The sequence below is a fragment of the Tachypleus tridentatus genome, chromosome 12 (assembly GCF_004210375.1).
Source record: "Tachypleus tridentatus isolate NWPU-2018 chromosome 12, ASM421037v1, whole genome shotgun sequence".
NCBI lineage: Eukaryota > Metazoa > Arthropoda > Merostomata > Xiphosura > Limulidae > Tachypleus > Tachypleus tridentatus.
The window spans coordinates 12,216,192-12,230,726 of record NC_134836.1 but is presented as its reverse complement, the minus strand read 5'-3'; the positions used below and the strand labels follow the sequence as shown (position 1 = coordinate 12,230,726).

The 14,535-nt window shown below is 33.4% G+C and overlaps 1 protein-coding gene across 1 annotated transcript; it reads left to right on the top strand.

Moving 5' to 3' along the window:
- The first annotated feature begins 624 nt into the window (after positions 1–624).
- LOC143233538 (small ribosomal subunit protein uS10m-like) lies at positions 625–8,590 on the top strand. Its single transcript, XM_076469867.1, has 2 exons — positions 625–842; positions 8,298–8,590. The coding sequence occupies exons 1-2, from the start codon at positions 762–764 to the stop codon at positions 8,379–8,381; spliced, it is 165 nt and encodes a 54-aa protein (XP_076325982.1). The 5' UTR covers positions 625–761; the 3' UTR covers positions 8,382–8,590.
- The last annotated feature ends 5,945 nt before the right edge of the window (positions 8,591–14,535 follow it).

Below are 14,535 nucleotides of genomic sequence, written 5' to 3'. Positions count from 1 at the left end.
TATCATTTAGAGTTGGCACTTATGTTTTTGTTCTGTTTTATTCTTTACAGTATATTTCCTTCAGATTTGCTGTTTTTACATAACTTTAAACTGGTTGTCCAGGTTTGCTTCAAATTCCACAGCAGCATTTTATGAAATTAAAATTCTTGAGTTGATAAGGAATGTGTGTCATTAGACGTTTTGTCAAATAAGGAACAACTGTTAAAATGGGTTTTAATTTCCAACACATTTATGTGTTATGCTTTCAGTTTCTCACTTTCAAATATTTCCATGTATTCTAACCACTTATTCTAGACTTGTGATATGTTTACTTTTTTAAAGTTCTCAATCCCTAATTTATTTGTAATTGTAATTTTCTTTATATCCCTTGATTATGTTTATTATATGCTACTATAAAGCTTTATTATGCTTTTAATTTTCAAGAGAAGGATTTTATGTATATATGTAAGCCATCAAGCTGAAACCTAAACATTCCTTTATATTAATTTCTAACTTCTTTATATTTATCTTGTAAAACCATGGTTAAATTGGATAATATCTCATAAGCCCTATTTAAAACAAGTGATGTTACTAAAACTGTGCAAAAGTTTAAACTTAACATTCAATACATTTTAAATTTTATTTAGTATTGCATCTTGTGTAATGCTTTTTTTCATGCCTGGAATTTTGTTTCTTGGATGTTTCTTTAACTGACTGCAGAAGAAACTCTACAAATCTACTTTAATTTATATTTGATGTTTTCTACAATATAGTTAAAATACATGACTGGTTCAACTGCTGATACCTATTTAGAATATATCCAAAGAAATCTACCTGAAGGTGTTGCAATGAAAGTAACTAAGGTAAGACTTCAATGACATGCACTACATATCAGTTTTTCTTTTCAATGATTTTTGTTGTTGTTCTTAAAGCTAGTCGTACATTTATTAGCATAGTGAGTTGCATCATAATACACGACAAATGAAAAATAATTTTCCTTTATTTTTTGTCGAAGTTCAATTAAGTTTGTCCTCAATTATTGTATTATGTCAAGAAAAAATTTACTCACCTATCATAATAGAATTTAGTTTGGTAAAAGGAAGTTTATAATTATTTTGAATCAAATAAGAAATTATATTTTAATATAAGTCAGAAGCTGCTTCAGAATCATCCAATGATAAAAGCAAAACATACACAGTCACCAGTGAGAAAGTCCTTCTTGAGGTACAGGTACTTACCTTTCTCAAGAACTGGTCTCACAGTATTTGGTGGGAAGTTTGCTCCAACAGGATTACTTCTTCATGTATTATTCAAAATAAACTAGTAAGAAATACAAAAAAATAATTGAACTTGATATTGGATCCCAAAGAAAAGCCATTTGGAATTTAAAGAAAACAAATACTGTCACAAGTTGTGAAACCAACAACATTTTACCTCTAACTGTCACATGAAGTAACAAGCAGTTTCATTTACTTTAAACCTCTAAAAATTGAAATTAGTTTAATCAGCCTTGTCAATGTAAGACTATATGTACTATAACCTGAATTTACTAAGTTATCTGTAACTTTACACGAAGTTTAAAACAAAACAAACTAATATAATGTAAAACAGCTGGTTTGGGTTGAGAACATTTTATGTAGAGGAGCCGAACAACGTTTCAACCTTCTTTGGTCATCGTCAGGTTCACAAAGAAAGAAAGAGAGTAACTGACCGATAGCTCACCACATGTGTGAGGGGGTTGTGTAACTGAGTATAGGGATGTAGAGGGCATGCTTAGATGTTTGATTATATTTATTAATATAGGTATAAAGGTGTTCCACCAAAAAATCGCCCATACAGGACTATACATTCCTTGGGACTCAGCACATGAAACAAAACAAAACTCAACATACTAAGAAACCAAATAAATGCAGCCATAAAACTATGCTCACCAGATAAAATTAATAACAAATTAGACAAAACAATTCTTTATCAACATCAATAAGTTTCCTTCACAAACAGTAGAAAACATTATACACACACACCTAGACAAAAAGCAAAATCAACTAACAAAAGTAAATATATCCCACGAATTAAAAAATCACGAAACCATATACTGCTCCAAACCATATATTCCCGACATCAGCAGAAAAATAACCAACATTTGGCAAAAAGTAATAACAAAATATGACATTCCAGTTAATACCAAATTTATTCAAAAACCAGACACAAAACTGAGGTCTATACTATGTAAAAACTACACTGACAAACACCACACCAACATTATTTATAAAATACAATGTGATAACTGCCATGACTTCTATATTGGAAAAACAAGTAGAAAAAATGAAACCAGATTCAAAGAACATAAAAAGTCACCTTCACATGTTTTCGAACACTGCAAATCAAATAAACACAACATAACCACAGAAAACGCCCAAATAGTAAATAAAGAAACAAACACAAAATTAAAGAAGTCTTACTTATACAACAACTCAAGCCCAAAATAAACTAATACAAAGGATCATCTTTATACCTATATTAATAAATATAATCAAACATCTAAGCATGCCCTCTACATTTCTACACTCAGTTACACAACCCCCTTTCAACATGTGATCAGCTATTGGTCAGTTACCTCTTTCTTTCTTTGTGAACCTGACGATGACCAAACAAGGTCGAAATGTTGTTTGCTCCTCTACATAAAAATTTTCTCAATCTTAACCAGCCGTTTTTACATATATATTTCTCTACAAGTGGATTTTCTCATCATCACTGAAAACAAACTAAGTTATCTTAATAAGCATTTGTCAAGCTTTTGTAAATATTACAAGTCTGTTGTACCAAAAAAAAAATCATGAAGTACTTCTACTATAGATGTACTTGTTCATTACCAAAACCTTCATTGACATAGTCTGTATGAAAGGTGATTTTCATGTTAAGAGTAATGATACTTTTATATTTTATCTTCATAACTGCTAAAGGAATGTCAGAATTTGTTTTGGTAAAACTTTATATATTACCTCTTATTTTCTCCACCCTAAAACTAAATAAATAATCACTGTCCAGAGAAATCAAATGTTCTAAGATATAAAATTAGCACCATTTGTTTCTCTGCATAAATGACTACAAAGCTATGAATTACAGTATTTCAACTGTTAACCTTTTTTTTTTACATATGTTTTTTTTTTGTGGATTTACTGCTGCACTTTTACCATTTAACCAATTCCTTCTCTCAAAAGTTGTAAGTAACAGCAAGAGCCCATTAGTTGTTTCCTGTAAAACTATAGTAAACTGTGTGATTTAGTGCAGTATTAATTTTGTTAATAAATATATACCTTTGTAATATTTATATGTAAAAAAAAGGATTTCTATTACTTGTTGTGTACTTAAGTTGTTTGCACTCAAATGAAAATATCTGATATTCTTCCTCTAATCCTTGTTGAGGCTTACAAATACAGATTGTCAAACAGTATTCATGTAGCTATCAAATATACATGTAAGAACATAAAAAATGTATTGGAAACTAGAATAGAATTTTCTAAAGCTAGTGTAATTTACCTAGCTTTATAAATAAAGTATAAATAGGAAAGGAAAACTTTGTTATTGCCTAGAACACTAAACCAAACAGTTCTTATTGACTGGATAGTTTGTAGGAAAATTGAATGAGGATTATAACATTAAAGTAGAAGTCAAACTGCTCTGTTTATTGGTTATAAACATGTCCATCAGCTACGATAAAGTTGATAGGGTTTCTGTGATTGGTATTATAGATTTATTTGTATCTGAATAAATTAAAAAATTATCTTAGAAATTACAAAATTTGTAAGTGAAGAAATTGGAGTTCAGATGCATTAAATGATAGAAAAATAAAATTTGATATTTTTATTTTTGATATGGTACTTCTCTCCACATGCAAAAGTTTTTTATTATGCATACCACAAGCCTCCTACGCCCTGTCTAATAGGAATCACCATGTGTCACTACTCCATCAATAGGAGCATAGTACTCATGACTCCATCTACATATCGCCTACCAAACTTTCGCTTGCTTGGCAGCAATTGCACTTGAACATCTTTCTGAATTTGTTCTAGAAGTTGTTTAATTTAACACGGTGGGTCAATCACCATAAGGATTTGAGTCATTAGTATACTAATGAAGTCTTTTATATCAACATCCTGTAGCTCCTAGCCATTCATTAGGCTTTGGATCACTTTCTTCCCATTGCCAGATATTCTCTGGTAATAGTCAGTTCCACCAACAGTGGTGGCTTACATAAATCACCAAGACAGCATCCAGTCGAGATCCCTCTGTTTTCATATATTTGATCTTCTGTGTTGGTCCCACATGCATCATTTTCATTTAATTGCATGTCATATCTCAGGTGCTTTCAACCTTGTGTGTTTGTCTTTCTCGCCTCGACAAGATTTACCTGATTGAGTGGTCTCTCTCATCCTCTCATTTTCTGGTGGTTTTGTAGTCTGTAGGGTTTTCTCACATCGATGTGTTATCTACAATCAAAAATCACCAGTTACTTTCCTTATTGGACCCTGGTACCTCATCCTTTGCCTTTAGCTATAAATGTCTTAATCCAAAATTGGTTACACAAATTTCTTTATGTTTATTCTCCTATACAGTAACTTCAAGTAGTTTTCCTTATTCATGCTGCTTTGTACTTGGTCCTTCTGATTGCTCACTACTGGCTAGCTCAAATCTAGTTTCTTCATTTACTTCAACTACAGTTATTCCCTTCTGTACCACTTCCTTTATTACTCGCTCTCCTTCGTCAATCACAGTCACTGGTTCTGCATTGTGCACTTCATATCTTCCATCTTCATTCCTGGAAATTGTCTGATCCTTGATGGGGAGATCTAGTTTCTCCTATTGTGTAGCTTTTCATCTGGCTCACTTCATCTGCTGTTCCTCAAAGAAAGTGTATCAGCAAAAGTGGAAAGTCTTTTTCATATGGGTCTAGGTTCAAGGATTTCCTGCTGTTCATCCTTCTGTTTCTGGTGGCTTTTCAACTTGATTTTTGGTTATCAGGCAGCTTTCATCTTTCCAGTTACCACAGTGTTATTCTCTCACCTGTCTTTACCTTGTTAATCTATTTCTTCCAGATTCATCGATATCATCAATGACCTGCTCTTCTGGAATTGGATATTAATGTGGTTTTCACCTTTCCCTTAAGGCATATTTTCTTCTCCTTTTGGCCTGTGGGCTACAGTAGTTTGGCTTGTTTATCATCAACATTACACACACACTTTACCACCATACCTATCTTCTCCTTTATTTAGATTGTTCCTTGTTTCCAAACACCTCAGCAGCTCATGAAAGTGACTCCACCTTTTTGTTTATTTCTCTTCTCCCTCTGTTTTCTCATCTCTACTCCTGTCCTCATCCAGATAGACATCTATGTCCTGTGCCTTTCTTTATATTGCCTGCATGGCTTCCTTCCATGGTTCCTGCTCTTGTCTCTTTATCCTGCAGCAACCTTCTTCATCTGGAGATATTTTCCCTTTTATTGTCACCAGTTGGGTTTGTTGTTTGATCCACTTGGCTTATTCCTTTTTGTCCTCTTTCCTCTGTACTTTATTTATTACCTCTGATCAAATGCAACACCTAACCTATGTTTTCCCTTGCTACTTGTATTCATTGGCCTTCAGAAGAGATCCTGCAATCAGGCATGTTGACCAATCCTAACACATTCATATTGTATCGAGGTTTCAGCTTCCTCTGGTTTTCACTTTCCACCTGTGGCTGTATTTCAGACTTTGGTGTAACTCTAATGCTGGATAAGTCTTTATTGGTGCTTTGTTTTCTTTTAGGGACCCATCTTCATACTTTCAGTACATAGATCCAACTTTGTGGAGAGTGGTGCCTTATTAGGTTTATTTAACACTAAATCCATACTGTATGTTATGTTGACTAGCACTTTCCTTTCCAGGATTGTGCACATTCACATTTTAGGTGGAATGTTTCACAAGATCACCTACAATATTTGCTTCATAAATTAGCTTGTCCTGGATTTTACCACCCATATTCTTCATGTGTTAAGCAGAAGGGGTTAGTTTTACTATAGCCTTATCTCAACTGAATAAATTACTGTGGTCTACTTCTTAAAATATGGTTTCATAATCACCCATCGAACTGTCTTGGGTGTCAATGTTCTTCCAGGCTATCCAATGTGTTCTCAGCTCCCTTCTTCTTTACAATATGGAAGTTCTTACCACTTACTAGTTCCACTGGGGTTATCAACCATGAAGGCCACCTTGTTGGATGGATTCCACATAAGATGACTATAACCATTTAGTTCAGAGTAGGGTAGTGTTATTCTACCAGTGTAGATGATGTAATCCTCCAATTTCCAATTAACCATCCAACAGAATTAGACAAAAATGCACCCCCTTCTTTGATTGGGATCCCTCATACTACCCTCAAGTGGGTGTTGATACCCAACAGGCTGGTTTAGGATACAATGTGAACCAATCAACATAAGTTATTGCACAGGTTTAGATTGTTTATATAACTACCTCAGTTTTTTCTTCTGTGTTGTACATCACAGCATGGATACATTGGATTGTTTCGGTTCTATTTTTGGCTCTCCCTTATTACATGGATGTTATTGCCCTTTATGTGGTCCCAACTTGTTTCACAGTTGTAGACAATGACTGCATGCAAAAAAACTTCCTTTTGATACCAGATGTCAAATTCTTGGATTGAGAACTCACAGCTAATCATGTGTTATACTCTGGAATTAGTAGTTCTCAATTCCCTAGTTCTTGGGTTTGAATTGATGTTATGATCTTCATCCTACCCTTACGTGAATCTTGGTACCCCAAGAGAAAGTTTCAATTTTAGTTCATGCCTTAGCCATTCTACATCTTGGAACTCATCCTTGTTTCTCCACTTTTCGTATTGTAGGATTGAGTTACTATATCTTTACCCAGTTATAATCACTTTCCTACCACATTCTGTAAATGGGTGAAGTCCATACAAGGAAAACTTGCAAAGTACTATTCCATTTGAATTGTCTAAATAGTCTGTTATTTTTTTTTATACATTTTATTGGTAAATATTCCTTAAGTATTAAGAATCAACTAAAGTCACTCATAGGATATACCTAACAATACAGTTAAGGTGTATTTCCAAAGCTAATTGTTGCATGCGTAAATCTATCTTTTTTCAAATTTTAAGACTGTATTCCTATGTTGCTGTCATTTTTAGTAATTTATGAATTTACTTGTCCTTGCTGTGAGCAAGGTTATATTGGTTCTATGAAAAGGAAACCAATAACATGCATAAAAGAACACTCAAATTTCAGATCACCCACCAAAGTTAATATAGTTGAATGCATTCTAGGAAACTGTGATGTAGAAAAAAGCATCCTTTTAAGTCTACAGATTCACATTGTTGAGTCGTCAGGCAGATCAATGTGCTTGCTAAAGTATGAGACATTATTTTGAACATTTGTTTTTTGCTGAAATGGACTATTTTATAATATCCCACATTATTGGTTAATAATTTGAATGTTAGCCTTGTGTAGTTGATAACATTTGGTAATTTAAAGCATAGGAGAGAGGATTTCTTTTTTACATTAAAATTGAAGTTTTGGCTATTACATTTTTTTTTATAACCTGTAAACTTTATTAATTTTATCTATACTCTTGTATACTATTGTCAGTGTAATGTGTGTGAAGTATGGAATAAACTTAAAATTCTAAATGTATCATGGTTGTAAATTCATTTGTTTAAAAAAATTATCAGACTGTATTAGGTCTTAAGTAAATAAATGATTAATTGTTTCTTGCATATCTTCAGTGAGATAAAAATTGAATATGTAATTTTAGTTTTATGATACTATATGTAGTATATGACATTTAAAATAACATCAAAATGAGAACCATAGGTCTTTCATATGATGTCATATTTCTTAATATCATCAATTAAGGTCTTAGTTGGTCCTTGCCTGCTTCAAAAATAATTTAGATCTCAAATTTGTTGAAAATGTGAAAGCAAATATTAATAAAATTGTACTTCTAAAGGTAATTTGGTCTTAAATGTAAAAGCAAAAGGGAATACTCAGCATAAGACACAAAACGTGAAACTTTAACCAACTTAATAAGCTATCAGAGAGTATTAATTTGTTTCTTGTAGATGGCTCTAAGTACCTCAATTTAAGTGTTCTAAATCTCTAATTTCTCAAAACGCTTTTGTAGGACTTGTTTTAACCATTATTTCTATATTGTCTTTTGACCTTTAACAAGTATATGTTCAAGAACAAAAGTTTACTGTGTAAAACTTTCTGTGAGGAAACTAAGCTTACTGATTATTTTTTTTAGCATGCAATAGAAAAGGTTCCTGACCATATACAAGCACCAACTGCAAGACCTGCAACTGAAGAATCAGAAACTGACAAAACTTAACACTAGGCCATCACTATACATCAAAATGAATTATTAGTTTAAAAGTGTACATGTAGATTACTTAGTTTTTCATTTATAATACATTTCATTTGCAAATATAATTTTTTCTGGGGGCTCAGTGAGCTTTATTGTTTTTATCTATACTCTTTTGTACTGCAGTAAATGTAATGTGTGAGAGGTATGGAATAAACTTAAAATTCTAAATCTTTCTAGGTTGTACACTCATTTGTTTAAAAAGTTTATCAGACTGTATTAGGCCCTAAATAAACGAATGATGAACAAATAGGAAGATTATAATATTGCTTGTCAAGTTTAAAGATGTGAACGTTTGTAATTTAAAAAAATGTGGAAATATTATTTTTAAACTTAAGTTTTGATATTTCAAATATTAACTCAAATAATCAACAGAGTTTATGGCAATAGAATGATCAATTTGTGTAATGAAGTAATAGCAATAACGTTTCCCCGCTAGTTTCTCAAAGCCTGTTCCCTTGGTTGTGGTTTCACTAGATAGTAGATAGGGACAGTGGAAATCTCTTTAATAAAAGGTGACAACCATAACTATTTCACAACACTACTAAGAAGCTAATAATACACTAGCAGCCATATTCTATTGTTAGAAGCGTGTTCTATGAGTTTCCAAGTAACAAATCACCTTCATGTCCCATGAGGTTGCACGATTGTTTGTGTGCATGTGCTATATTATCAGCCTGCAGCTGTATGAGCTAGGTAAACAAAAAAAACACGGACTACATATATTCTTTAGATCTACATTATAACCATGATCTACTCTTTGTAAATGAAGTTTACAGTTCTATACATCTGAATTGAGGGTTTTGTAATTGAACAAAGCAATTCTATCATAGCAGTTGCTGCTTAAGACATGAGCCTCCTGTGTGAGGGTAAACATTACCACTGGCAAAGACTGATATGACTTTGATCGAGCATTTTGTACTGAAAACAAGAACTATAAGTGTATGAGTTACACTGTTTTCAAACCAAGGGTACCCTGTTGACATATAAGGTCGTACTTGAAAAAGTGCAGTTTTAAAATATACATTTTAAGGAAACAGAACGAGAGGGAGAGAGAAATCCTTGTATTGATGACCTTCAAAATCTTTGTCCCAGTGAAGAGAGTTTTATTGCAAGAATAGAAATACAGTTAGAAACAGTAATGCTAAATATGGAAAATGAGCCTTATCCATTAATATAACCAAAGAAAAAGTTGCCACATTGTCTAGATGAAAGAAAAACTATAACAAAGATATGAGAAAATATCGAGAGATAGCGCTAAGAAAAACTACAAAATAGCCTAGAGCTCAGTCACTCTCGAGACTTATTGTTTGAGTCCAAAGTGAGATAGGTATCTCCAATAGTCATAGTTTGCTTATAGGAGATATAGCTATTTGACTAGTAATAGGTGAACCAAAAGAATGGTATCAAAATTGCTGATTTTATTAAAATTTTAAATTTGAGTATTTTGAAAGGATTAGCTATTGATAAAACTTAATTCTTGTAAGTGGATCAAGGTTTAAAGTAAAACACAATGTAGGAATGAGTGAAGCAGTGTGTGTGTCTATATATATATATATATCGCCAATTGTTTCCATAACTTCGTATAGTATTTCCTTGTGTAGTTAGCTGGCATCGTTCTTCACAAGCAGGAAGATTTTTGAATATTCTTGCACAGCTACTCACATAAGAAGTGAAAGGTCAGTTGTAAACATATACTGGCTTGCATCTTAAATAATGACTACAAATATTATTTTTTCAGTATAAGTTATAATTGCTTGACTCCATTCCTATTTCACTTCCCTGGGTTTAAGCCACTCCTAAGCTGAAGAGCAGACTAGAGACTTGCAAAATTTAGAATGAGTTGTAATTTTATCCGTCTTTAATGTATAATAAGAATAAACATATATGCAGGGAACCTTGAATTGTGGAATATCTAGGTAGCCGAAATTAACAGTGCAGCATAATGTTAATTTTGGTTTTTATCTTTAGCTCATGAAAAATTATACACTATTCTCTCCTTTGGCAGTCAATTGTCATTTTTTAAAAAATGTAGAAACTAGTCAGCCATATTGAAAAACCTCCGAAATAATACAATTGTTAAAGAATAAATATTGTTTTTGTTCATTTACTCCTAATTACTTCGATTTCTTTAATGTCCGTGCTCAATTTATTCCATACTTAGAAGTAGTAATAGATTCTGAAAAATTAAGTTAATTATTCGAAATCAAGGTATATTCTCATTGTTGAAAGGTAAATATATACGAATATAAAACTGTTTCTGAATAACACATCGAAACATATTTGGAGTTGGTTAAAATATGGTTCTTACATTGTCTTCCATTATTCATTGAGCAACTAAAACATGCCTGGCATGGCCAAGCGCGTAAGGCGTGCGACTCGTAATCCGAGGGTTGCTGGTTCGCGCCCGCGTCGCGCGAAACATGCTCGCCCACCCAGCCGTGGGGGTGTATAATGTGACGGTCAATCCCACTATTCGTTGGTAAAAGAGTAGCCCAAGAGTTGGCGGTGGGTGGTGATGACCAGCTTCTTTCCCTCTAGTCTTACACTGCTAAATTAGGGACGGCTAGCACAGATAGCCCTCGAGTAGCTTTGTGCGAAATTCCCAAACAAACAAACAAAACTAAAACATGACCATAGCGTGTTTTTTCTTGTAGTTGACCCTCGGTTGGCTCAGCAGATAGCTCGATGTGGTTTTGCTATAAGAAAACACACTTTTGCAGTTGAATATGGCATTTTGTAAAGTATTAAAATGATAACAAAGTGATAGCCTTTACAAACATAACTAATATACTAGAACATTAATTTCGCAAATATACAAAATTCTTGTAATATTTCCACTTTATAACTGGTTGTAACAGTTTAATATTTGCTACCTTACATCTGTAGCACTAGTTTGTTTCTTTTTCGAAGCATAATTAGCAATCTATACCGGCACGAACATCTCCATGAGTATTAACATCTTGTTTTGAGTAACTAACTTTAAAGTAACTACTTGTCTATGAGAGGCATGCACATTTTATTAGTGGACGGTAATTTTAAATTATTTATGTGTTCTTAAGGTGTTATTTCACGGCAACTTTGTGGTATTTAAACTTCACATGTTCGTCTGTCTTTCTTGTCACAATATAGTTGCAGTTTTTATATATGGTTAATTGCAGGCCCGCAGGGCAGATTTCCTTACTCATGATGACGAGAAACACTTGAAGTAGAAATGTATCTCAAGATGGCTGGTATGGGTATTAAAATTTTTATTGAAACATCGTTTCAATCTTCTTAGATTATCTTCAAGTGATGGCCTGAAAAGACCTAAGAAAGTCAAAACGTTGTTTTCTACTTTATCTTAATAAAAATTTTAAAACCCATACCAGCCATCTTGAGATACAGGTTTCTCAATTGGGGGTCAGTGCCCTGACCCCTCCGAAAATGTAACAAATATATTTGCTTTTAAGAATCAAAAAACCGTAAACATAAATTTTTCACTACAGCTAGTGTTTTCACTTTTCGAACGCACATAACATAAGATCAAATAAAAGTAAAATAAGCTTTTAAAATTCTTCTGAAGAGCAAAAGCATTGATTATCTCTCCCATTTTGTTTTCCATCGCAATATTTGTTATTTTCTGTTTAGTATTTAAAATGGCGACAAAAGACACTCTTTCTTGTCCAATGGTTGAACGTAAGTATGTTTGATTTGACGTTAAGCAGAGAATGATCTTTCAGCAGAACAGGATGTGGCTGGAACAGTACTAAACATTTGCGTCAACTGAGAATAAGTTGGAAGGATTTGAGAGATGCCGTTTTCATAAAAGCATTTTGACAAATTATATCCCGAAGACAAATGGGGATTTTGTTTTTCATGATCGAGAAGACCAACCACAATCTTTCTTTCTAAATATAATTGATTCTCATTCAGTCCATAAAAGTCACAAAGTAATGAGACATTATCTGTAGCATCTTTTTTTTCTGGTTGCATTATGACAAAAGATAGACCGCAAAGAATATTTTTGATCATTTTCATCAAAACGAGATTGAATTTGTTCTATAAAAGCTTGAACAGTGGGAAAGAAGATGGCGTCTCTTGCATAAGAGGTTAGACAATCAAACTCTGCAAGAGCAAATGCAAATCCAGCTTCTAAGACACGTTCTGTCGGTATTCGGCGGCGAAGAATGATCAGTTCTTTGAAACTGATATCTTGTTCTTCTTTAATTATTTATTTTATGTCTTTCATCAAATTTATGGCTTCATCCCATAGCTTCGAAAATTTTTCGTTTGTCTCTAGTGACTTAAGGTTGTTGATTTTTGCAGCAGCAGATTTTCTCGCCAAAAAGACATCTATTTTTTTTTTTATTAAAGGTAAGTTTACAAAGATGAAGTTTCACTTTACGTTTTTCCAGACTAGGAGAGTGAAGATTAATTCTAAGTCACAGATTGAAATTAAAAGGCCCTTATCCATGGCCAAAGTGCTGGAATCGTTTGAAATAATTTTAAGAAGAGCGAGAATTATAGCTTCAATGCGTTTCTTCAAAGTCGCCACTGCAACGTATCTTAAGACCCAGAGGGTTTCACTTTGAGGCTGAAGTACAATGACTTTCTCTCCGCGATTTTTTTGAATTTTCTAAAAATTTGGTGACGCTTGGAACTTCCCTTTATAAAATAATAAATTTATTATATTTTTCCTAGAGTGTTTCTCAGTGGTTTCTTTATGGTGTTTTGAACGGTAAGATTAAATAAGGAACCAAGACAATGGGCATAAATTGATTTTAGGGCCACAGTTTTGATGAAAATTTGAATCCCAGCATGTTCACCTTTCATGTTACTGGCGCCGTCGTATCATTGGCCGACTATCAAAGAAAGATTGAGACCCTGTTGCACTAAAGTTTCTGTAATCAATTCAAAAAGGGCTTCATGTACACAAGAATTTGATCTTCAAAATTTGTGATGTTAACTGAAAATGTGGATAGATACTAAAATATCATCGGCATAGACCAATCGTGGCTTCCATTTCAATCCATTTAGCATAAGATTTATTAGCCACCGAAAAATGGCTGGAGTTTTGCACACACCATGATTTAGAACTCATACAATCCACATCTCGTGTCAAAACAGATTTAGCTTTAATTTTATCGTTAAACCTGACTTGGTAATATCCTTAAACCCAATTCAGGGTGTTAAATCATGTACAGCCTTCTAGCGTGTCCAGATATTTATCTGTTCATGTTAATGGGATGGTGTCAATGACAATTACTATTTACCCGCCAGAAGTATACATAAAACTTTGGCACACTTGTTTTTTCAGGGCAATGACTATTGGAAATGATTTTCCGAAGGCAGTATGGTTCCACTTCTCAACATCCACTTTATCTGAAAAATTGCAACCTCTTTAGCACTTCAAGATAATCAACAGTTCTGATTGTTCTGTTGGATGCGCATTGTCTGTATCTATATGGGGCCGAGTCACTCTTGCTCATTCCAACGAGCTAAAACCACATCAACATAATCACTTAATGAGCTACTGAGCTCCAAATTACTTTTAAATTTGGTAACTCCTACCTCTCTTATGGTGCAAATGACTATTCCAGCATTTATCTCGACAGATGATCGCACGTACTTACAGGTCTATATTGAAACTTCGTTTCTGATTATGCAACTCACTACCTGTGCTAACGCTGACTGTTCGTTGAACAAAAACACTATATAATACATTTGGCTTTTATCAATACTAAAACCACGGAATGCCACTTTTGTACTTGTAGGTGCTATTATTGCTTGTATTGTGTTCATTCATGCAGTTTGATGTTCCAGTCTTGATCTAGCCAGCATTGGTTGAACGACTCTCCTATGGAACATCAACCCACTTTTGTAAGGTAGACTAATGGATAGACTCTGCAACACGTCCATCCAGAGAATGCCTATTCCTGATCCATTGTCTGAGGTGGATCATTAATAATAACTCAAGTTCCATTTAAATCAATCGAATGTCAGTAATACATTTTTATAATATTAATTTGGCAAAGCTTTGTTCTATAGGCAACACTTTCTAAATTGAGCTGTAGATTTGACTTTCCTCTCATATCTAATCTATTGCCATTTGAGAGAACTTTTCCATAACCGTGACTTT